The sequence below is a fragment of the Eretmochelys imbricata genome, chromosome 14, assembly GCF_965152235.1.
Source record: "Eretmochelys imbricata isolate rEreImb1 chromosome 14, rEreImb1.hap1, whole genome shotgun sequence".
In the NCBI taxonomy this organism is placed as follows: domain Eukaryota; kingdom Metazoa; phylum Chordata; order Testudines; family Cheloniidae; genus Eretmochelys; species Eretmochelys imbricata.
In genome coordinates, this window is record NC_135585.1 from 23,684,739 (window position 1) to 23,708,277 (window position 23,539).

The window sequence follows — 23,539 nt, forward strand, 5'->3', positions numbered from 1 at the left end:
GCAGCAAAAATCCAGCAAACCAGTTCTGTCTTTAAAAGTTAGTTTGCGGGGAGAGAAATCTTTGCAAAGATCTTCACTTTGAATGTGCAGTTCCAGAAAGAGGATCCAAATTCTGTCTCCTTGGAATAAAGAGCTTTGCGTGCCATAAAGTGTGAGGGAAGAAATGTGCATATTTTCACTATACAAAATATTTAGCATGAAATACTCTAAGACTTATGTTTAGTGGGTTTTAAGAGCCAAACATTGGTACCTCCTCAGTCTTCCTATAAATGAATTTACATGGGCACATGATGTCATGGAATGGTCTCAGATCGCCGTATCTTCTAAAATGTGGAGACTTGCAAATTCACAATGAATTGTTTTAAAGTGTAAATTTTTATAAATCAGTTCCTCTACTGTTAGGTTTTTTTTCTTAGACTTGCGTGTAGCAATCTGTTTCCCTTGGAAAAGATTACTGATGCCCTCAAACCAATCCCCACCGGTAAAATGAAAATAGTTGTTCCCTGCCTCATATGGATGCTGAGGATAAATATGCTAAACATTGTGAGGTATTCAGATACAGTGGTAAGGGGGATGTATAAAACCCTTAGATAACTAGGTAGAACTTTGCAGTTCACATAAGGCTTTTATTGACAAGCATTTGAGTTCTGTAATTCTACTGTTGTACACAAAGAAGGATGAGATTACTGTAGAACTGAGGATGTTTTTCAGGATGTGCAGTATGTGTACATAGTCTAAAATGGAATGGACTTCCTTGAACTCATTAGTCTCTTAAATTTGTCATTGGTGAAGTGTATTTAAATAAAATGGGACTTGAGCAAATGAAATCTCAAACTTCACACATTCCCTCCAGAAACAGTTTTGTTTTTTGTTTTTTTCTGGAGTGTAATGGGTTGGTGTATAAGATTTTTAGAAGGACTTAATTAAAAGTATGAAACCAGATGTTGAGATAAATTCTTGTTTAAATACACTGTTTGTTTTATTAGGCAAACCCACCTGGTGTACTGGCTTTGCTGGATGAAGAATGTTGGTTCCCTAAAGCTACTGACAAGACATTTGTGGAAAAATTGGTCCAAGAACAAGGAACCCACTCCAAATTCCAAAAACCACGGCAGCTAAAGGACAAGGCTGACTTCTGCATTATTCATTATGCAGGGAAGGTATGGATTGTATGTTGAACAATTTGAACTATTGTGTTATAAATAGACTAGTTTCAGCAAAATCTGCTAAAGCTTTAGCAATGATATTCAGCTATGTGCATGCAAACTCGGCTGTAGGAACAGTTTAGTTTTCTTTTTGTTAAAAAGATATTTGAGAGAGCTTTTACTGAAATCCCGATTGCTGGATCAGAACCTACAGTGGCGGAGCTGTAAGAAGATATTAAACAGATTTGCTTGAAGAGATTTAAGCTTTACAAATAATAGACTTAAAAAGGGCTTTTGGTTCAGAAACCTCTTATGATTGCATCATTTCTATTTGTAGTAAAGTTGATTGCATAGTAGGTGGATCTTTTTTTATAGGGTTTCTCATTAAAAGAATTTAATTATTAAAATTGGCACTCTTAAAAGGTTTCAGATTTGACAGCTTTTCAAATCAGTCCTCTATATTAGAATAGGTTCAGCAGGGCAGTGGCAATACCAGTTTCCTCCACTTTGTTCCTCCAAAAGGAATATATCTTTTGAAAGAATCCTTTTAGGGCTAAGGCCTGGGCTACACTGTGGGGAGGGCGGTGGGTTTTGAACTAAGATATGCAACTTGCTGAAGTCTAAGTATCTTAGTTCGACTTTCCTGGCCATCCTCACGGCAGTGAGTCAACCACGGCGGCTCCCCCGTCGATTCAGCTTACTCCTCCTGCCGAGGTGGAGTACAGGTGTCGATTCAGGGATCGATTTATCACGCCTAGACGAGATGCGATGAATCGATCCCCGATAGATCGATCACTACCCACCGATTCTACGGGTGGTGAATGCATACCCTAAGAATGTATTTCAGTCATCATTAATCATTCCATTTTTGCTTCCCCTGCTGAGACTGCTAACTGGCCCAGTTGTGATGTGGACAGTTGTTCATCAGGAAGTGGCTTTTTTTATCTGTATGTATTACCTACTGGATCTTCCATGGTCCAGACTTGAACCAGTGCCATTGAATTTTTCTGTTTTATACTTAACTGTTCTGGAATTCGTGCTTCTACTGGATTTGGGCTCCTCAGGCTAAATGAAAGCATTCCTCTTAAGAGTGGATGCTCTCGACTCTTTTTTTTTTTTTCCCCCATTACCATGACCAGTGATTCAGCTGTTTTTATGGTTATTCTCATCTGTATGGAACACACAGTAACTATGATCAACCTCTGGATGGATTTCCATTCATATGTGCACAGGAAACTCCCTGCTCATGTTGACAAGGAAGTTTAAATAACGTACTTTTTTTTTTTTTTTTTTTTTTAAATCATGGACCAGTAAATGTCCCAGGAACCGGGCCTAAGTTTGACATAAGATCAGATACCCTGTCTTCTCATTCTGCTTCACTTTAAAACTTACCTTCTAAAAGAATTGTGCCCCAAAACAAAATTGTAAAAAACTAATGCATTTCCATACCCATTAAAACTTTCTTCCTTAAAGGAAAACTCTTACCTTCTATAGCTAAACAAACCCATATAATTATCTTATCAGAATATAAAGTGAAATTTCAAATTGGTAACTTTGAAATACTGACACCTGTCACTTTTTCACAGTTCCCACAACTGAATGGTGCTTGTGTGTCTGAGCGCTCACGTTTTACCGATACGTCACAGCAGGAGGGCCAGTATGATAAAGAAAACAAATGTAAACAGAGAAAATTTGGAATAATTTAGCGTCTGCCTTCGTGGCAGGAGGCAGTCCAATATTTCTTGCTGTGAAGAGTTGTCCACTTGTGTTATGGAGAAGAACAATCCAATTTAGACTGGCTTGGCCACTTCTGTGATACAGGCACTGTTGTGCAAATTTTTGTGGCAGGTGGAGGTGCTTAGAAAAACTTAAGAAATGTGTTTTGTCATGCAGTTCTATCAAAATTGAAACTCTTTGCGAAATCATGTTCATTTAAGCAAAATGTCATTTTGGAGGAAAAGAAGAGGGGGAAAAGTCTGACCTTGTCAGTGTCCTGTTTCAGCACTGTCAGTGGGATTTTTTGCTTTTTCCCTTTTAAAGGACTTTTTGTTTTGAAACTCTTTATTTTGTATTATAACGTATAAAATAAAAAGTTAAAACCTTTACATTTTTGTCAAAACATTTTGATCTAAATATTTTTTTCATATTTTTCAGATAATTTCAAAACTTTCAGGTTCCATTCCAAATCAAAACAAAAAACTCAAAATCCTTCACAAAATGGTGTTTCTATTCTCCGCACAGCCCTACTGGTCAGGTTCCTGTTAACTTCACTTGCTGTCTAACTGTGAGTTAGACCAGAGGTTTCCAACCTGTGTTGTGTGCTCTTCTGAGAGCTGGTTGCTCACATGGGTGCTGGCTGTTCTTTGTTTCTAGATGCAATTATGTTAGAATACACAAAGTACTTTTTGTAGTTTTACCCACCGTGATGTTAAATGATCACGTATATGATGGGGTGGACGACTAAACAATCTCTGTATTAAAATGGGGTGTGCACACTATGAAAAGCTTGAGAGCGCTGAATTTATACTTGTCATCCTCATGGTTGGCAAAATCTTGGAGGTATTAAGTCCTTTGTTGGAGACTGATATCTCACTTTGAGCTGATGCCAAATTTTTAAAGGTGTCTAGGCACTTAGCTACCATTATAAAGTAAATATTTTTGAAATTCTGGGCTTGAAATATTAATTGTAGAAAACTTCAGTATTCAGCTGCTGAGCTGTACTTCTAATATCACCCCAGAGTATTCTGAAAGACTATCAAGATAGAAGCTTTGTTTGTTTTCAGTATTATTAAATAACAGTTCGTTGTCTAATTGCAGTAGTCATCCAAATCTAAAAGTATCAGTTATTTGCAACAGATCCTTAATTTACTCATCTTTGTAATTTAGCTGCATTAGTTAGAATCTTCTTATTTTACATGAGTTGTTTTGACATTTCCACAGTAAAGCTTCTGCTTGAAAATAACTTGTTTGAAAATGTTTTACCCATCATTGGTACAAGCAGCAAAGCTTGGCTGTCTCATCAGCAGAAGTTGGTCCAATGAAAGATACTGCCTCCCCCACCTTCTCTCTAGGCAGCAAATAAGATGAATAAAATGGGGGTGAAAGCAAAACTTTCTTTTTTGTAAAAAGAAAAGGAGTACTTGTGACACCTTAGAGACTAACAAATTTATGTGAGCATAAGCTTTCGTGAGCTACAGCTCGCTTCATCGATTGCATTCAGTAGCTCACGAAAGCTTATGCTCAAATTTGTTAGTCTGTAAGGTGCCACAGGTACTCCTGTTCTTTTTGCGAATACAGACTAACACGGCTGCTACTCTGAAACCTTTCTTTTTTGTGACATTTAAAGTTTAAAACTGCATTTGATAGCACTTCGTGCTAACAAAGGAGAAACAGACTGACACTCTCAGCCACATAAACATCAATAGGACAAAAAAGGCATTTTAACACTTTTTCTTGAAAGAATAGAAGAGGGAAATTCAGAGAACACTGTTTAAAGGATCATGTATCAGAGGGTTTGCTACTTTTACAGATCCAGATTAAGAGTCCTGTGGCACCTTATAGACTAACAGACGTATTGGAGCATAAGCTTTCGTGGGTGAATACCCACTTCGTCAGATGCATCCGATGAAGTGGATATTCACCCACGAAAGCTTATGCTCCAATATGTCTGTTAGTCTATAAGGTGTCACAGGACTCCTTTGCCTGTTTTAAAGGATGTTTTCTTGGGAAATAGCTTTTTGAAAACCGTAGTTAAAACAGAAAACAAAACCCAAGTTAGCAGTGTCCTAATAACTCACCACATGTACCTTTGCTTGCTTCTTTACAGGTAGACTACAAGGCAGATGAGTGGCTGATGAAGAACATGGATCCTCTGAATGACAATGTGGCTACCCTTTTGCATCAGTCTTCTGACAAATTTGTTGCAGAGCTTTGGAAGGATGGTAAGAAAATATACTGCGACTAAGTGCAGATTTCATCATCATCTGAGATGTAATCTTGTTTGGATGAGTGTTTTGTTTACACTCTTTCCTGGTCCATAGCTGAAAATAATAGCAGCTTAATCCCGATAAGCTAGCCCTGATTAAACAGCCAAAACTATAAGCAGAGGGAGCTGGTTTGTTCCCTAGACCCTGAATTCAGTCCCTTGCACATGTACCATCCCTTAATTTAGCTGCTTTTTCAATGCATTGCTGTGTATTGACAATTGCTCTGAGAGTCCTATCTGAAAGTCTTTGGAGTTAATCAGTTTCAGACTTGCTATAAAAAGCAGCAGGAGGGGCCACTTCTGGTGGTGCTGCTGCTTAACAATGCTGTTTTCATGAAATCAGATCTTACTGGGCTTCGTGTCTGTAATGTGTGCAATATGTCTGTATCTTTTTCAAGCAAATTACAATTAATTAGCATATTAAAACATTGTAAAAAGTAGTATGCCCATGGATTTGACCTTGCCATTTAGCTAATTATCTGCACATCAGCTAACATATCATCTTTCACAACTTCCACTAAAATAATGTAAAAAGCACAGTTAACCATGGAAACACTTTGCAAGAGCTGTTTGTTTTTTATTTATTTATTTATGTTTACACTCACTCCAGTGTATTATGCTACATTTTCATATTTGGGAGCATGTCATTGTCTGTTTTTTGATACAGAAGACACCTGAGCAATAGGCTTAGTATTCAGTTTCCCATATGATTTATGGGATGAAGAACGCTTAATGATTTATGATTCAGCTACAGAGAGCAGTTTTATGAAGTATATTTTACTCTGAAATCTGTCTTAGGAAAAAGGCTTTTGGTTTTTTTTTTTTTCAAGTAAATCCACTTCCCCTAAAAACACACATCAGTCCTAATACTCAAAACTTGAATCTAAGGATTACTGAAATGTGCATGGAATATGTGTGGTCTAATTGCTTTTGTAGCACAATTTAAAGTTTGCTTGCGATTGTTAAAATGTGTTCTGTGTACTAACTAAGTGTCTTGTGTATCTGCTCTTCTGTCTTTCTGTTTTTGCTGTTTCTCTACCTTAGAGATTCAGAATATTCAGAGAGCATCTTTCTATGACAATATTACTGGTCTTCATGATGCACCAGGTGAATGTATATAAAATCATAGGCAGGATTGTACCTACAGGAAAACCATTTTTGCTTATAGGCTTGCACGAACTGTTCATTTCATGCTAAATTTAGATATATCTACAAGGCAAGTGACTTTGAGTGCATACCTATTCAATTGCTACTGCATACATATTGCATCTTATATTTTATGCACTGCACTTAAAGCATTGCAGGTTAAAAGGTTTATTACTGCTTCCTACTTCTATTTTGAGATGCCAGATTATTTCTCCAATTGAAACAATACTCTGATAGGTACAGGTATTTGAAATCACTTGTAGGATTTTCAGTATTCTCATCTTTGTTCACAGCCCAACTTTAAGAAAAATTCTAAAGCATTTTAACACTTATGTGCTTTTAAAAAAAACAAGTAATTTGACTTGTGAACATTTTAAGTGGTACAAATGCAGTTGTACAGTGGCTCGTTTCAAACTCCTGTAAACTTGTTTTCACTTAAGAGCTATCTAATGTTTGCTTTCTCTACAAACTCTCCCTTGATTTTTTTTTGTGAGGAATTGAATTGATATTTGCAGTTTATCATATGAGTTCGTCCAGAACACTTAAATTACTACTTCCCACCCCCCAAGAGTTAGAAAGTTTTTTTTAAAAACAAATGGAAAAACAACAAAAACCACAACAACTTATAATAGGCACCCTTCAACTTAAGTTTTGCTTTACATTACCTCATTACTTGCAGTATTCCCTTTATTTCTGTAAACTAGCAGTATTCCTGTTACTTTCCTAAAATAAGTGCTGAAGTTATGTTGTTCAGTTATCCAAGGCAGCTGAAAGGTTTTTAAGTTACCACTGTATTTCACTGGCCACCTTTAAGGAAAAGCTGACAGTCATTTACCTTTGTTTAATAAGTAAATAAATAAATAACCTGTTCTTTCATTTTATTTATTTTTGTAGTTTTCAGATATACCTAGATGTTTAACTTGGTTTATACCCACACAATTTAATGTTTCAGTTATCACAAAGCTGTAAAATGCAAGTTTGTGTGTGCTTAGTTGTTGCTGTTGTCTGTTTACACACAGTATCTTTCTAATATTTTACAAACTGCTGGTTTCTTGCATACGCTGTAGGATGGCTAAACATATCTTTGAATCCCATTTCTGGTTTAGATTTGCATTCTGCTTTCAGCTAAATGTTTAGGACATGAGCCTATAAACACATTAGCTCATGTATAGCTAGTGGAACTACTCAGCTGCTTAAAATTAAACATGTGGTTTAATATCTGTAAGATTTGGGCTCTAATTTCCAATTACTTTGTTCACTTGTCACTAAGCTACACCTACTAAAGGGTGACCATACCGTCCAAACTCATTACGCCACATACATTCAGATTCTAATCTCAGCGTCAGCAATAGAATGATGTAAATCATACTTTCAGGGTGGGGGACTCTATCCTAGGAAGCAGTGATTCTGAAAAAGGTTTTCGGGTCATGGTGGATAATCAGTTGAACATATCAGCTGAACATAAGCCCGCAGTGTGGCCGAAAAGGCTAATGCAATCTTGGGATGCATAAATAAGAGTAGAGAGGTTATTTTACCTTTGTATTTTGCACTGGTGCAACTGCTGCTGGAATACTTTGTCCAGTTCTGGTGTCCACAATTCAAGAAAGATGTTGATAAATTGGAAAGGGTTTAGAGAAGAGCCACAAGAATGACTAAAGAGTTAAAAAACCTGCCTTAGAGAGAGTGATAGACTCAAGGACACCTCTATATTTAGCTTAACAAAGAGATAAGGGGTGACTGATCTACAAGGCTGCAAGTACTGCATGGGGAATAAATATTTGATATTGGGCTCGTCAGTCTATCAGAAAGAGATATAACACGATCCAATGGCTTGAAGTTGGAGATAGACAAATTCAGACTGGAAATAAGTCATACGTTTTTAACAGAAAGTAACCATTGGAACAATTTACCAGAGGCCATGATGGATTCTTGAACACTGGCAATTTTTTAAATTCAAGATTGGATGCTTTTCTAAAATTTCAGCTTTAGAAATTATTTTGGGGGAGTTCTGTGGCCTGTGATACACAGGAAGTCAAATTAGATGATCACAGTGTTCCCTTCTGACCTTGGAATGTATAAATCTATAAATTATGAAAATATGAGAAGCTGGTTCCAATTTGAAATATAAAACATTGTCATTTATGAAATATTGTATATGAAATAAGTAGACAGAACCAATTCTGAAAGCATTGTTTTGTTTGAATGACTCTAGGTATAACTACACCTCTACCCCGATATAACGCAACCCGATATAATGCAACCCAATATAACACGAATTCGGATATAACGCAGTAAAGCAGCGTTCTGGGGGGTGGGGCTGCATGCTTCGGCAGATCGGCGTGTCTGGCTCTGACACGCTGCTCTGAGCGGCGTGTAAAGGGTGCCAGGCCGGGCAGAGGGGTTGGATAAGGGGCAAAGGGTCTCAGGGGGCTGGTCAGGGGACAAGGAGCAGGCGGGGTTGGATGGTTTGGAGGTTCTGGGGGCAGGGCGGTCAGGGGACGGGGAATGGGGTGTTTGACAGGGTGTGGGAGTCCCAGGGGGCCTGTCAGGGGGCAGGGGTGTGGATAGGGGTCGGGGCAGTCAGGGGACAGGGAGCAGGGGGGTTGTGTAGGGGGTGGAGTCCTGGGGGTGATTAGGGATGGGGGGGTCCTCTGGAGGGGGCGGTCAGAGGACAAGGAGCAAGGGGGCTTAGATGGGGGTGGGGTCTTGGGAGGGATGGTTGGGGGGTCTCTGGAGGGGGTAGTTGGGACAAGGAGTGGGGGGGGTTAGATGGGTCGGGGGTTCTGAGGGGTCAGTCGGGGCAGGAAGTGACTATTAATAATGGAAATGCTCGAGGCCAAAGCAATTTCAATCTAATGCGGTTTCACCTATAACACGGTAAGATTTTTTTGGCTCCTGAGGACCGCATTATATTGGGGTAGAGGTGTACTTGTTCCAAGCTTACCAGCTAGAAACTGATTACCAGTGCATACTGTATGAATTCAGTAATGAGAAATGCCAGCTCCCAGCATCAAGGTATTGAGCTTCCTTTTTGGATAAGAAATGAAAGATTAGAAAAAGTGTCTATGGATAGTTCACTTTGGAAATTTGGCTTTTGAGTTACATTCAGACTCCTATGCTTCATGAAGAAAAAACTGTAGAGATATCTAGTAAAAATTTGAAGTTACCGAATGTTTTTGATTTTTTTTTTCTCTCTTCTGAAGTCTCTTTTCTGATGCTTTATTGCAGCTTTGGAACACCTTTATGAAATTTTGTTCTGCGCTTTTTGTACTTTAAAGCTATTGCACTTTTGGCTGAGGAAATCTGTACAGTTTGATGTTAAAATAACTAAGGCCTTTCAAAACTCCAGCATATTTATCTCCCCTTTCTTTCACTGAAAGCATAACCATCTATAGAGGAGCTAAGAGGAAACCTCTTTTCAACTAGTCTCCAGTATACATCAGGGCTTTTATTTCATTCTATTAATATTTATAGAACATATGTGATTATTCTAATCTAAGATGATGTGCAGAGTTTGTGCAGTTCAAAGTTTCAAATATTCAGCCTTGAATTATTTTGCCTTTTAGAAGCTTTTTTTCACATCATTCATAACTTGCAGTTTCCAAGTAATTCTCTTTTGCTCATCAGTCAAGAGTTCACTTAAAATAGAGACAATGGCTTTATTGGTGCATATAGAACTTCAAAATAAAGAGCTGGATGTTTTCGTACATAGTTGTCAAAGCTACAGTATTCTGCCATATAAGTTTGTGGCTTTCAATTCCGCTGCTTCTGCACAGTGTCCCGAACACATGCTGTGACTGCCTTGTCTACTGATGGCATCTTCTACCATTTGTTCCACAAAGCTTTTGCTGCTGCACTGTCACTCCTGTGTACTGCATATTTTTATATCTGACTAATGTTAAGATCTGCTTAATTTTATTTTCTTGTCATTCCCAGTGGACCGTATTGTGGGCCTGGATCAAGTCACTGGTATGACAGAGACTGCTTTTGGCTCTGCATACAAGACCAAGAAGGGCATGTTTCGTACTGTTGGACAACTGTACAAGGAATCTCTCACCAAACTGATGGCAACTCTCCGAAACACTAATCCCAACTTTGTTCGCTGCATTATTCCAAACCACGAGAAGAGGGTATGGGTTGAACACCAGTTTTGTCCTCTTAGCAATTTTTGACCTGAAAATCACTATCTGGGTTCTAAATGGAGACCTCATACAGATGCACACTGTATTCCTCCTTTCAAAATAGGGAGAGTACTTAAGATATTCATACAGGCAGAATATTTCTTCTGTATCATGTGTACATGGAAACATAGGTGAAGTCGTGAAAAATTATAACGGTCTTTCCTTCATAAGTTCAGAGTACAAAGGTATTCTTTGTTTCCTTGTCCAGGCTGGAAAATTGGATCCACACCTGGTTTTAGATCAGCTTCGCTGTAATGGTGTCCTGGAAGGAATAAGGATTTGTCGACAAGGATTTCCAAACAGGATAGTATTCCAGGAATTCAGACAGAGGTATGACTAGCTTGGGTTTTTACAATTTATTTTTTTTCAGTTAAAACTTACACAACAGTTTGGGGGGTGGTTTAAATTAAAAAAAAAAAAAAAAAAAAGAAAAGAATCTGGAGGTGGTTTGAGGCTGAAGTGCTGAGGGGAGGGTGTTTGGGATACTTCCTATTTTCCCTTTCCAACACCAGTCGTCTTTCTTTTGCCATCTCATGTCTCTTCCCACGCAGTTCCAAACCATTCTCCACACAGGCACCCAAGATTCCAGACGTTTAAAAATAACGGCAGACACAGTTTTTCCTGAAACTTCTTTAGATGTTGATTATATTTAAAGTAAGCCAGAGTAGTGTCATTCGGGTCTCATGGAGGAAAATGTTTTCTTTCCTTTTTTCTTGATTTTTAGAGTAGGAAGGTGAACGAGGGTTGGTCAAATTTTTGTGACTTTGCCTCCTGGTGGTAAGCGCTCTTGTGTGTGAGTGCAAAGGCTCTTTACTTTAGGTAGGTGTTAAGAAAAGCTTACTGAATATACTGATTATATTTTTAGAAACAGAGTAACTGGAATGCTAGCAATTGTACATCTTGTCCTTTTCTGGCAAAACTGTAAAAAGCGCTAGAATCCCATTTTTCAAAAGCGAAATGGGTGTTTTGGTGCCTAAGCTACTTTTGAAAATGGAACTTAAAGTTTTTTTAACACATTTTTGAAAATCTTGCCTTGGGTGTAGCTTCCTTTTTCAATGGTGTAAAAAATATTTCCTAATGGATCAATTGAAACACTTTCTGGATAAACTCTCTTTGAAGTCATTCCTCACCCTCTCCCCCAGTGGGTTTGGCAATTCGCAGCTTACCAGGGTAAACAGCCTATTTTGGTCTTTCTTCCAAAAAGCAGTACTTCAAACACTCTCTCTTTTTTAAATGTATGGAGAAAGACTTCCCACACCTCTCTTCTTAGTGCATTTGTGTCAGTTCTGAAACACTTTCTGGGTATTCACAGGTATAGGAATAAAATACCTAAATGTCAAGAAGCCAACTCAAGGAAATTTGGCATTTTAGACATTAACCTTTCCTCCTCCAAACAGTATCTTACCTTAAGTGTGCGCGTGTGATGGGTGATGGTTCACCTCTTGTCACACGCTGCTGGTGAAAACATTGAGGCTACCAGTTCATTCTTCTCCCTTTTTTGTGAGAAAAGTCTCACACTTATAGTTCAGAAATAGAGAAAATCAATGCCAGTTTGCTAATATGGTTGGGCTGGCGGTGATTCGTTAGTGGGTCCAGTGGTTTTGTTCTTTTCTTGACTTACAGGTATGAGATCCTTACTCCTAATGCAATCCCTAAGGGTTTTATGGATGGCAAGCAGGCTTGTGAACGAATGGTAAGCATTTAGTGATATTTAGATGTAAATCATTTAACATTTGCAGCCAAGAGTACATTGTTTTGTGCTCTTTGTTATAAAGAATTGATTTGCCTTTCATTTAGATCAGAGCATTGGAGCTGGACCCCAACTTGTACAGAATTGGACAGAGCAAGATTTTTTTCCGAGCTGGTGTCTTGGCACATTTAGAAGAAGAACGGGATCTGAAGATCACAGACATCATTATCTTCTTCCAAGCTGTCTGCAGAGGATACCTGGCCAGAAAGTGAGTGAATGAGCAACTGAAGTGGCCATCTAAAGTCGAAACTTAATCCTTTTAAAGTTCTAATACATACTTTCTTATAAGACGACTTGGCTTAACCCAGTAAATTGTATGATCTTCAGTAACAGTTGTTTTAGGTTTGACAAGCTAGTAAATTAACAGATCGAATAATGGCTACTGGCAAGCTTGCAAGCCTAAACTGACACTCACTGAGGATCATGCGATTTATCATAGTTCTATAGTCCAGCAAGAATGTCTTGACAAAGGGGTGCAGCTTACCTTTTTGACTACGTCGTGGTGCCATTCTTTCTTTATTTTTTTTTAAGAATTTCATTTAATTGTTTCACATTTTTGAGTTGAAATAACTCAGGTACATTTTTATCTAGCTAAAGCTAAGCCTACTGGAGACCATAAAGTCTTACTCCTTTTTGTTACTGTTACTGTTCTAATATATTAGTGTGTTAAAATATTTGACCAATATTTGGTCAGTTGACCAGTTTATTTTTGGACCGGTCAAATGCCTAGCCCTAAGTTGGTTATGCGATTAGTATGAAATTGTAATTTTATTTTCATTACCATTGAATGTCTTAATTATTGCTTGGGTGGTTATGTATTGATGGCTTTAAAAACTCTCTTGCTCCACCAGTATGTCTCAAACCTAACCTGGAGGGCCACCTCTAGGATTCAAGGGAGAGTTCAGTCTTTGAGGTCATTTGTGGGACTTTTAGCACAGGGGTCAGCCTATCACAAACGCTCTTTGTAATATGAATGCTGAACTTGGGTCTTAGCTTGATCCTTAGTTGAGAAATGATGAGAACTCTAGAGTTCTGTTTTCCATAAATCGGGTTAGTCAGCCTGTTGTGGTTTAAAAGTGTTCCAGAATGATCACCTAACTACAAATACAAATATAATTTATGCTTGGCCTTACTAAGTGTGGAAAATGTTTTGTGCTTCTGCCTTTAGGGCCTTTGCAAAAAAACAGCAGCAGTTAAGTGCATTAAAAGTTCTGCAGAGGAATTGTGCAGCGTATCTAAAATTAAGGCACTGGCAATGGTGGAGAGTCTTCACAAAGGTTGGCTGTTTTCTGTCACTTTCTTTAACACACTATGCTACAAGTTTTCCTCCATACACACAGTTCACTTTCTAATTCCATTGCAGGTGAAGCCTCTTCTGCAGGTTACTCGACAGGAAGAAGAACTTCAGGCTAAGGATGAGGAGCTGCTGAAGGTGAAGGAAAAACAGACAAAAGTGGAGGCAGAACTTGAGGAGATGGAGAGGAAACATCAGCAGGTTTGTTGTGCTAAAGATCAAGTCTCTAATGGCCAGGTACTGACCTAAGTCTTGTGTGAAGAACTCCTTTTGACATCCGTGGGAGCTCTGTGGACAGAGAGCACTTGCTGTACAATGATTAACTCTATTATGTGAGACAAGACCACTTGTTGATTTCACTCATTTACCTATGGATCCAAACATGACAAATCATCTTGTTTCAGAACAGAGGGACAGGTATTTTGACAGCCTTTTCTGTGTTTTTAAAAGGGGGGGGAAGGGGGAAATGCTGCTGGTAGCATTTTAAGTGTAAATTTCAGGCCAGGAAACTTTTCTGTAGCACTCCTATGTTGTAAATAACCAGTGAGAGGAAACAGGTTTGTATGAAGTTTATTTTTTGTTGTTTCTAACTGAAACTGGATCAGAGTAATGATGAATATGTGTGTCCTATTGAGCAGAAATGTTGTATGATGTCATTGTGATTGGTATTTGTTCCAGTCATTTAAAATCTTAATTGGTTATTGATTGGTGAAGACATGAGTTAATATTGCAGAATCTACAGAGCAGGAAATAAAATGAATTTCAATCTAGGGAAAATAATACAAAATCAGACGAGCAGTAATTCCAAGAGAGCTAGAGGAAATAGTGGACATCAGATTAGACTTGAGCTTGCTCTTTGATACAGTAGCAAAAAATGCAGAAGAGAATTTGGGTGGCCTAAGCAGAGGTATCCTATCATAGTTCCTCTTCAGCATTGTGGGTGATGTCTTAGGCCCATATGAAGTGCCCAAAATAAGAAATGTGTACTAAGATGATGAATACAGTGTAAAAAGGAAGTAGGAAAAAAACTGCACAAAAACTGTTTTTTAGATAAATGAGAAGAAATTCAGAGAGGAGCAACAAATGACAAGAGGCTGGACAGACTGGTTGCGGAAACTGTCAAAAGGACTAAATGTGGCTACTTTGTCTAAACAGAGTCTTAAGTCAAACTGTCTAAAAGTATTCAAAGGATGTAACTGCCAAGGAAGGAGAGCAATTGTTTAAGATGATGTAGGAGGGAATAACTAGAAGTAATGAGTTGAAATTAAGAGTAAAGTAAAATAAGGTAGTCAGACTATCTTGGTTAGATCATTTCTGCCTGGTAGACCAGATGTAGTCTCCTCAGGGGAAGTGTAGTGGGAAGCTCCATCACATGAATAACTAAAAACTGAACTGGACACAACTTCAGAAAATACCCCCTAGGAGACAGTCTAGTGCTGTGAGGCAGAAGGTGGACCAGATGAAGAATGGTCTTATGCTTTTAACTTCTGTGACTTATTGGAAAAGGGTACATGTTAGTTTTCAACTTCTGTAATAATCAGGTCTATAATCTCATGTGAGACCTTTCGGCAACGTAGCAGTAGAGAAGCTTGAGGGTTCGCTGTTCCATAACCTTTGCAGATTGTAGAAGAAAAGAACATTCTTGCGGAGCAGCTGCAGGCAGAGACAGAGCTGTTTGCTGAAGCTGAGGAGATGAGAGCCCGTCTGGCCGCCAAAAAACAAGAGTTAGAAGAAATTCTGCATGATCTGGAATCCAGGGTTGAGGAGGAAGAGGAAAGGAACCAAGTCCTGCAAAATGAAAAGAAAAAGATGCAGGCACATATTCAGGTACTCCTTTTAGTGCACGGCAATTGGAAGGACGTATGATCAGAACGCTAAAATATTGGGCTATAGTCTCACCCCCAGTAACTTTGCCTGGAGGGAATGAAAGGAGTGGAAACAATCGCGCCTTTGGGTCGATGGTAGGGGGAGTGAAAAGCGGTATCCTAGCATCTTGGATCCATCTTGTACAAATTCTGTGGTCTTCATGGGTATGAATATTTGGTGAAACAAGGGAGAAAGGAGTAGGTAATATTTGCAACATCATTCTCCTTGAAACAAGCATGGATTTTCCCCAAGTATACGTATGCAGAAAATGCTGTCTTGGGAGTTGCACCAAATGCAGGTGGAGAGTTGGTGGCAGCATGGCTCTTGAGGGAGCTTTAATACCATTTGAAGTGGGGTGGGGATTGGGAATACACTGCACAGGGCCTAGGTGCTTCCCTGTGGGAACTAAGATCCATGTGATTTCCTCAGAGATGGAAGTGAAATGTTTCATGCTTGTTCGTGACCACAGAGAAATCCATTCACTAGGTCTTACCAAAGCATGCAAAGACTGTTTCGTCCACTCCAGATATGCTCAGATTTTCTTTTGCACTCTCATGGCTGCATCTTGATGTGGGTTAGGTCTTATATTTCAGACTTGAGTTGGGGGAGACTTTCAAAAAAGCCTTGGTGTAAAGGAACATGCAGCCATCTGAAAGCCAGGAAGTGCTCTTGAAAATCTTTCGCATTCTTCCATAAGAACTCAGGTGGTCTTCCAAGTTTTGTGGGAGAAACTGATTTGGAAACAACTGTCAATTAATGGAAAATAGTATGATGTTAACCATGGCTGCAACTGAAGTGTTGAAAAGTGCTGTTATCAGCTCACTTACATGTATATCTAGATGTCCATGCCAGTCTCAGAAACCCTCTTAGGGATCCAGATCCTTTATGAGGTCCAGCAAGCTCCTTTCACTGCATCCCTCTCCTCATCCTCCTATATATTTTTTAACAGCCCCCCCCCCCCCCACACACACACTTAAATTTAAAGGTCTGTTAAGTGGCATTTCTGCTGTGCCCCTGATACTAGCAATGTCAAGCTTTACACACTTGCTTGTGTGCAGTGCTCTCTGGGGAAGCTTTGATATAAATAAAGCCTAATATGATGGGGGCTGTAAAAGGAAATTAAATGTGAAAAAAACAGTGCAATGTTATGGCTGCCATTTCACAGTCCAAGTGGCTTGCATTCCTTCTGGGAGCCATATACTCTGCCCCATTGAGTGTGCATCTGTTAAAGTTAATATACCATACAGCAGTACAAAATGCAACATGGCTGTGTTAGCTGCTTTGGAAAGCATACACTTGAACTTCCTGACTTATAGTATAATTAAGATTTATAAGCACAACTTTGCACTTACGTAGTGTATCAGATTATGACTATCTAGTATAAAGTTGCATTATACTAGGGTAAGGCTCTTACAATTGAAGCCACTTTTCATTGTTAGCGCTTTACTCTGGAAAGCGAGGGGGCCTCTTTAGAAATAGCGAGGAGCTTTGTGCTTCTGTTGACTTGGAGCAGATGGGAAATATGGAAAACATGATGCAATTGTGCTTTCTTTCTTAGGACCTAGAAGAGCAACTTGATGAGGAAGAAGGAGCTCGACAGAAGTTGCAGCTTGAAAAGGTAACTGCTGAAGCTAAAATCAAGAAGATGGAAGAAGAGATCCTACTTCTAGAGGACCAAAATTCCAAATTTTTGAAGGTGAGAAACCTGTATGTGATGTAAGTAAAACCTCTCATGTTAGAAGAAAATGTGGGAGGTGGCAGCTTGCAGTGGACATGTCAGGCTTTCTGGTAGTGTCAATGTGTTTTTCAATGTATTCTCAATCCTTCCAAGATTATCCTTGTATTGTGATCTTCCTGGAGGGAGGCAGGCCTGAGCTGCTTCCTACAGACTAAATACAAAATGCAAAATTTTTAGTAAGAATCTTTGGGAGTATTTATCTCACTTACTCTCATGCAGTGCTCAATAGCATATACAATATATATTTTTCTTGTTGACAGTGACTAACGATTTGGAGTGCCCCAATTTTTGAGTACCCAACTTGAGGCTCCTTATGGGGGTCCACTTTCAAGTGGTTTGTTCTCAGCACTTTTGGAAAAGTGTTGGGCACGGACTATCTAAAAACGATATCTCAGGCGTGGCATCCCATATCACCAATCACCGTTAAATGGGGGCATTCATTATTTGGCAACTAGTCAAACTGAGCAGTAATGCTAACTTGCAGCCAGTTGGAATAAAGCTTGTACTAAGGTATAAGATTTCTATACAGAATTCCTACATTCACATTCTATCGGTGCCTGAGGGCATTTTATATACTCTAACAGTCAATCTTTTTATCAACTAGGAAAAGAAACTAACGGAGGATAGAATTGCTGAATGCACCTCTCAGCTGGCTGAAGAAGAAGAAAAGGCCAAAAACTTGGCCAAACTCAAGAACAAACAGGAAATGATGATCACAGATTTGGAAGGTTAGAGATCTTTTTGAATATGCCTTCTAACAACTTGACACGTATGATAGGAAGTAATAGGTCACTTAAAGTAAATCTGAGTACAATGGAATCCCTGTTTTATGCACTAATTAGGGATTGAGGAGTTGTTAAAATAAAGTTCATAAAATTAGAGTGGATACGCTGCGTAAATTGTAGTACGGCATACTTCATCTTTCTCTTCTTGTCTTTCAAACCACTGCAAATTGATTTCCAGGATATTGAAGGCTTTGGAATGTGAATGAATGTTGACTTGTTCTTCATCAACATCACCTTCTTAATGTTTGTTTTTTCGGTGGGGAACAATGGTTTGTATACGTTGGTCATTCATAAGATTAGTGTTACTAAAATGGAGGTGCTATGTTCACTAGTCTCAAGTATGACAAATATGTCAGATGCGCCCCAAAATGTTCATCTTTTGTGAGGGCTTGGATACCTCAGTAGCTGCTATTTATTGTCCATCCAGCCCTTCTTTAGCTAAGTGTTCCATTTGCATCAGGCTTCTTCTATTTTGGCATAGCAATTTTGGTGTCACATATGGCCACGCTAACCTATGTCTGGTCTTCGCTATTAGTCCCTCACTTTTGGAAACCCATTTAATGTACGAACACTTCTTTAAAAATTCAAGATGCTAGATGCATCCTTTTAGTAATAGCAAACAATGCTTGCCTTTTCCAGATGGTAGCTGCAATTTCATATGATAAAAAAGTTCAAATGACATTTTTCTAAAATAATGTTTAGGGCTGTCAAGCAATTAAAAATATTAATCACGCTTAATCGCACTGTAAATAGAATACCATTTATTTAAATAGTTTTGGATGTTTTCTACATTTTCACATATTGATTTCAATTACAACAGAATACAAAGTGTACAGTGTTCACTTTATATTTATTTTTGATTACAGGTATTTGCACTGTAAAAAAACAAAATAAATAGTATTTTTAAATTCACCCAATACAAGCACTGTAGTGCAATTTCTGCATCACAAAAGTTGAACTTATAAATGTAGAATTATGTGCAAAAAAACCTGCGTTCAAAAATAAAACAATGTAAAATTGTAGAGCCTGCAAGTCTACTCAGTCCTACTTCTTATTCAGCCAGCCAATCACTCAGACGAACAAGTTTGTTTATATTTGCAGGATACAATGCTGCCTGCTTCTTGTTTACAATGTCACCTGACAGTGAGAACACGCATTTGCATGGCCCTGTTGTAGCCAGCATCTCAGGATATTTATGTGCCAGATGCACTAAAGATTCGTATGTCCCTTCATGCTTCAGTCACCGTTCCAGGGGACATGCATCCATGCTGAAGATGGGTTCTGCTCGATTACAGTCCAAAGCAGTGTGGACCGATACATGTTCATTGTAATCATCTGAGTCCGATGCCACCAGCAGAAGGATGATTTTCTTTTTTGGTGGTTCGGGTTCTGTATTTTCTGCATTGGAATGTTGCTCTTTTAAGACTTCTGAAAGCATTCTCCCCACCTTGTGTCCCTCAGATTTTGGAAGGCACTTCAGATTCTTAAACCTTGAGTCAATTTCTGTAGCTATCTTTAGAAATCTCACATTGGTACCTTCTTTGCATTTTGTGAAATCTGCAGTGGAAGTGTTCTTAAAATGAACATGTGCTGGGTCATCATCTCAGACTGCTATCACATGAAATATATGGCCGAATGCAGGTAAAACAGCAGAGGACATACAATTCTCCTCAAGGAGTTCAGTCACAAATTTAATTAACATGTTATTTTTTTAACGAGCGTCATCAGCATGGAAGCATGTCCTCTGGAATGGTGGCCGAAGTGTGAAGGAACATGCGAATGTTTAGCATATCTGGCATATAAATACCTTGCAATTTCAGCTCCAAAAGTGCCATGCAAATGCTTGTTCTCACTTTCTGGTGACATTGTAAATACTTTTACAAGAGATAATGTTGCCCTCTTCTTAAACAAACTTGTTTGTCTTAGCAATTGGCTGAACAAGAAGTAGGACTGAGTGGACTTGTAGGCTCTGAAGTTTTACATTGTTTTGTTTGGCTGCAGCTATGTAACAAAAATCTATACTTGTAAGTTGCACTTTCGCAACAAAGAGATTGCACTCCAGTGCTTGTATGAGGTGAATTGAAAAATACGATTTTTTTATCATTTTAATGTAAATATTTGTAATAAAAAATACACACGTTGATTTCAATTACTACACAGACTACTATATATGAAAATGTAGAAAAACATTCAAAATATTTAATTTCAGTTGGTATTCTTGTTTAACAGTGCGATTAAAACTGTAATTAATCGTGATTTATTTTTTTGAATTAATCGCACGAGTTAACTGCGATTAATTGACAGCCCTAATAATGTTATAGGCTAACTATATTTGTTTTTGCTAGCCGAAATCATATATGAATAACTAATTCTAAATAACTTTTGCTTGTCTTGATGCTCTGTTTATCTAAAAGGGTTCCTTTTCTGCTCTTGACACTTGTTTCATATCATATGTTTTTATAAGAAATACCATAAAATGTTTTCTAAGCAGCCACTTGCCAAGTCAACTTTGTGTAATCTCCTCTTAGAGTTGATTATACAAAATGGCTTCTGGCGGTAAAATGTCTGGTTATTGTGCAACTCCAACTTGGCACTTAATGTTGTGGAAAATTTATAGTCTGTGGTGTTCTCTGCACCCTAATTTTGAAATAATGTCTCATCTTCTGTACTATGGGCAGTTTTGCTTCATATTTTACAACTGACTTGATTATGGAAGAATAGAAACGTTTGAATCTTCTTCAGTTGGGCAAAACTAGAACTAATAAGGGTAGCAGCTGACTTTTGTACCAGTTTTGAGATACTTCAGATGCCTTAGGATGGACATAAGTGGACTAGTTACTCACTGGAAAAGAATGCTTGTTTAAACGTCTGAGTAAATCAGCTTTGGCCAGTGCTGATTTGCCTCAACAAACTGGTGGATCTTAGGGGGCACTGCGAGGACCATTTTTTAAAATGGAAAGCTAAAGTTGATATGCAGTACTCACGCTTGCCCTACTTGCCCAAGGCAAGTATAACTATTTCCTCTCAAATAGCTTCAGTATAAAGAGCCTATAGTCTATATTTATTAGAGCAATGCTGCAGATGATTTAAGAAAGCTAATATAATTCAGATGACTTGTTTAGGTTCCCTAATCACAAAATGGGTGTCACTTAAACACTTCATCCTGAGTCCGTTTCCATTATTTTTAATATAATGATTGAGTCATCCTGTAGTGCAGATCTTGGAGTTCTCCTTCCCATCTAAACCACTAAACCAATGAACAATTTGGTTTAAGGACTTTGGTGTCCTCCAGGAGGGGACTCCTTAGTCTGAGTCTTGTTTCTCAAGAGGTTAACTGCAGGAAAGGTGACTTGAGAACACCCAAGACTCTATCCTGAATGCAGTACAGCATGAAAACAGAGCCTGAGAGCTTTTTCTAAGTAGAAAATCCCTAGTCACTATGCTTCTTGCCACAGAGGTTTGTACGCTGCTGCGCTCAGTGCATTCTATTCATGCTGTGACCTCTTCAGGCCTCTGTCATTGGGCCAGACAATGGGGTGGAGGGGGGTCTGATGTAGGCTAAGACCAGATAGGGTGATGCAGCACATGGATCATGTGGCAGCAGTATAAGGAGAGGGCTGTCATCCAGAGAAGGATGGCATAGAATGGGGGGGATAAGGACTTTTGAGCTCTGTAAGGGAAGGGATTTTTCAGTCTCTCTAAACCCTGTCCCATCTCCCAAGATACTCAAATCTTCCTGGAAGCCCAGGAATAAATAACTAAAGACCTCTTCTAAGATATTTCTGAAGCTGTGTCCAGAGGATTCATATTACTCTGCATTTGTCACTGCAAGGTAACAACTTGCCGTAGCAATCTGCTCCATCCCCAGGAAATAAAACTCTTGTGATTCAGGTAATTGCCAGACCTGCCCTGGGCTCCACTGCTTCCTTTTGTTGTTCCATAACTTGTCTGGAAGTGAAATATTTCCTCTGACGTTGAACCAAAATGCTGTCCTTTGGAAACTGCTAAATTGGTGTTCTAGCAAGATTGGGATTCTTACCAGAAATGCCTTCACATCAATGAAGTTCACTCTTTCCTGAGGATTTTTGAACTCTAATGATATTCCCTTATTCCTGAGGGAGATCCCTCCTTGTTTCACCCTTCATTGCAGAAAGATCATAGAGACAGCTTGCTCATCTCCTGATAGTAAACCTGGCTTCTCAAGGCTGCCTGGAAAATTATACAAACATAAATGGCTTATCTGACATAGGGCATCTGTCTCTTCATGTGGGTTCAGTCATGCCCTGCCCCAAGAAAAAACAATCTCTGTGAAATCCTGTGCCTTGCCAGAGGGATCCCCTTAGTGGGCAAAAGTGAAACATAAGAACATAAGAATGGCCATACTGGGTCAGACCAAAGATCCATCCAACCCAGTATCCTGTCTACTGACAGTGGCCAATGCCAGGTGCCCCAGAGGGAGGGAAGCACTTATAAGGGCGGGGAGAGAAATTACCTCAGTGCAGCTCACCTTTCTGCAGCAGGACTAAGTAATAAGATGTCTTGGTAGTGACTTGAGGGCAGCACCTGAGACTTTGAGGCCTGGTGGTCAGTCATGAGAAAGAGAGCCTTTGACCAGTGCAAGCACTAACTCATCTGGATGCATAGTCCGACACCAAGCAATCCCCATATTGTCAGTAGAGAGGGAAGAAGCATCAGCAGTGGATAAGCCCTGTGTACGTAGCACTCTCCATACATTCCCTTAAGTAAATATAGGCTAAACACACAGGCTTTGGCTGATGCAGGCTTTGGCTTCTGTCTTTGGAGTAGTACTTCCAGCTTTCTCTGGATATATGAAAAAGGGAGAAAATCTTTCTCTCCTCCCCACCTCCAACAGGTGACTGATTATTAGGGCCCTAAGGTACATGTCCTCTTTTGTCCCTTAAAGTGTTTCCTGGAGTACTGCCATTAGAGACCAGACCATTTGTTGTAGTTAATATCATAAAAGGACAAATTTTAATTGTACTTACCTGAAAGCTTGACGGATGCTGCTAACCAAGAGGAACTTTTGAACTGGATTGAAAAGATGTATTTTTCTCCCAAATTAGGGAGACAGACTAGTCTAACCAGATATATTACTAATCAGAAGGAATGAAACTGGAAATGGAGAGGCTCCAAAATCATTCCATCTGATTGTTCCAGAGAAAAGGGAGAAACACAGATATCTCTGTTGTCTTGACCTAGTTATGTAAAGCAGACTTTCAGGAAAAGAGGATTAAAATGATATCCCTACTGATATTAAAAGAATTAGTAGTTTATCATTCAGTTGTCCACAACCAATAAAATTGCAAGCTGCAGGCTTTTTGCCATCTTTTTATACAATGTACTGAAAGAGTTGTATTGAATATCTTCTCATCCTTCTAAAGAACGTTTGAAAAAGGAAGAGAAGACCCGTCAAGAACTGGAAAAAGCTAAAAGAAAACTTGACGGAGAAACAACAGACCTTCAGGACCAAATAGCTGAGCTGCAAGCCCAGATTGAAGAGCTAAAGATCCAACTAGCCAAGAAAGAAGAGGAGCTGCAGGCTGCCCTTGCCAGGTCAGAGACTGGTGGGGTTTGTGGTTAGATAAAAATCAGTGGGATTTTAATTCAGATTTACCTTTTAATCCATTT

The 23,539-nt window shown here is 39.0% G+C and overlaps 1 protein-coding gene across 2 annotated transcripts in view; it reads left to right on the plus strand.

Moving 5' to 3' along the window:
- The window catches only part of MYH10 (myosin heavy chain 10), a 139,518-nt gene that overhangs the window by 88,600 nt on the left and 27,379 nt on the right, over positions 1–23,539 (plus strand). For both annotated transcript variants that reach the window (XM_077833047.1, XM_077833046.1), the window contains 12 exons: positions 987–1,160; positions 4,972–5,086; positions 10,213–10,406; positions 10,666–10,787; positions 12,081–12,150; positions 12,255–12,415; positions 13,376–13,484; positions 13,571–13,702; positions 15,122–15,328; positions 16,926–17,063; positions 17,710–17,833; positions 23,293–23,464. In XM_077833047.1, coding sequence (XP_077689173.1) covers positions 987–1,160; positions 4,972–5,086; positions 10,213–10,406; positions 10,666–10,787; positions 12,081–12,150; positions 12,255–12,415; positions 13,376–13,484; positions 13,571–13,702; positions 15,122–15,328; positions 16,926–17,063; positions 17,710–17,833; positions 23,293–23,464 — 1,718 coding nt within the window. The remainder of the gene's footprint in view (positions 1–986; positions 1,161–4,971; positions 5,087–10,212; positions 10,407–10,665; positions 10,788–12,080; positions 12,151–12,254; positions 12,416–13,375; positions 13,485–13,570; positions 13,703–15,121; positions 15,329–16,925; positions 17,064–17,709; positions 17,834–23,292; positions 23,465–23,539) is intronic.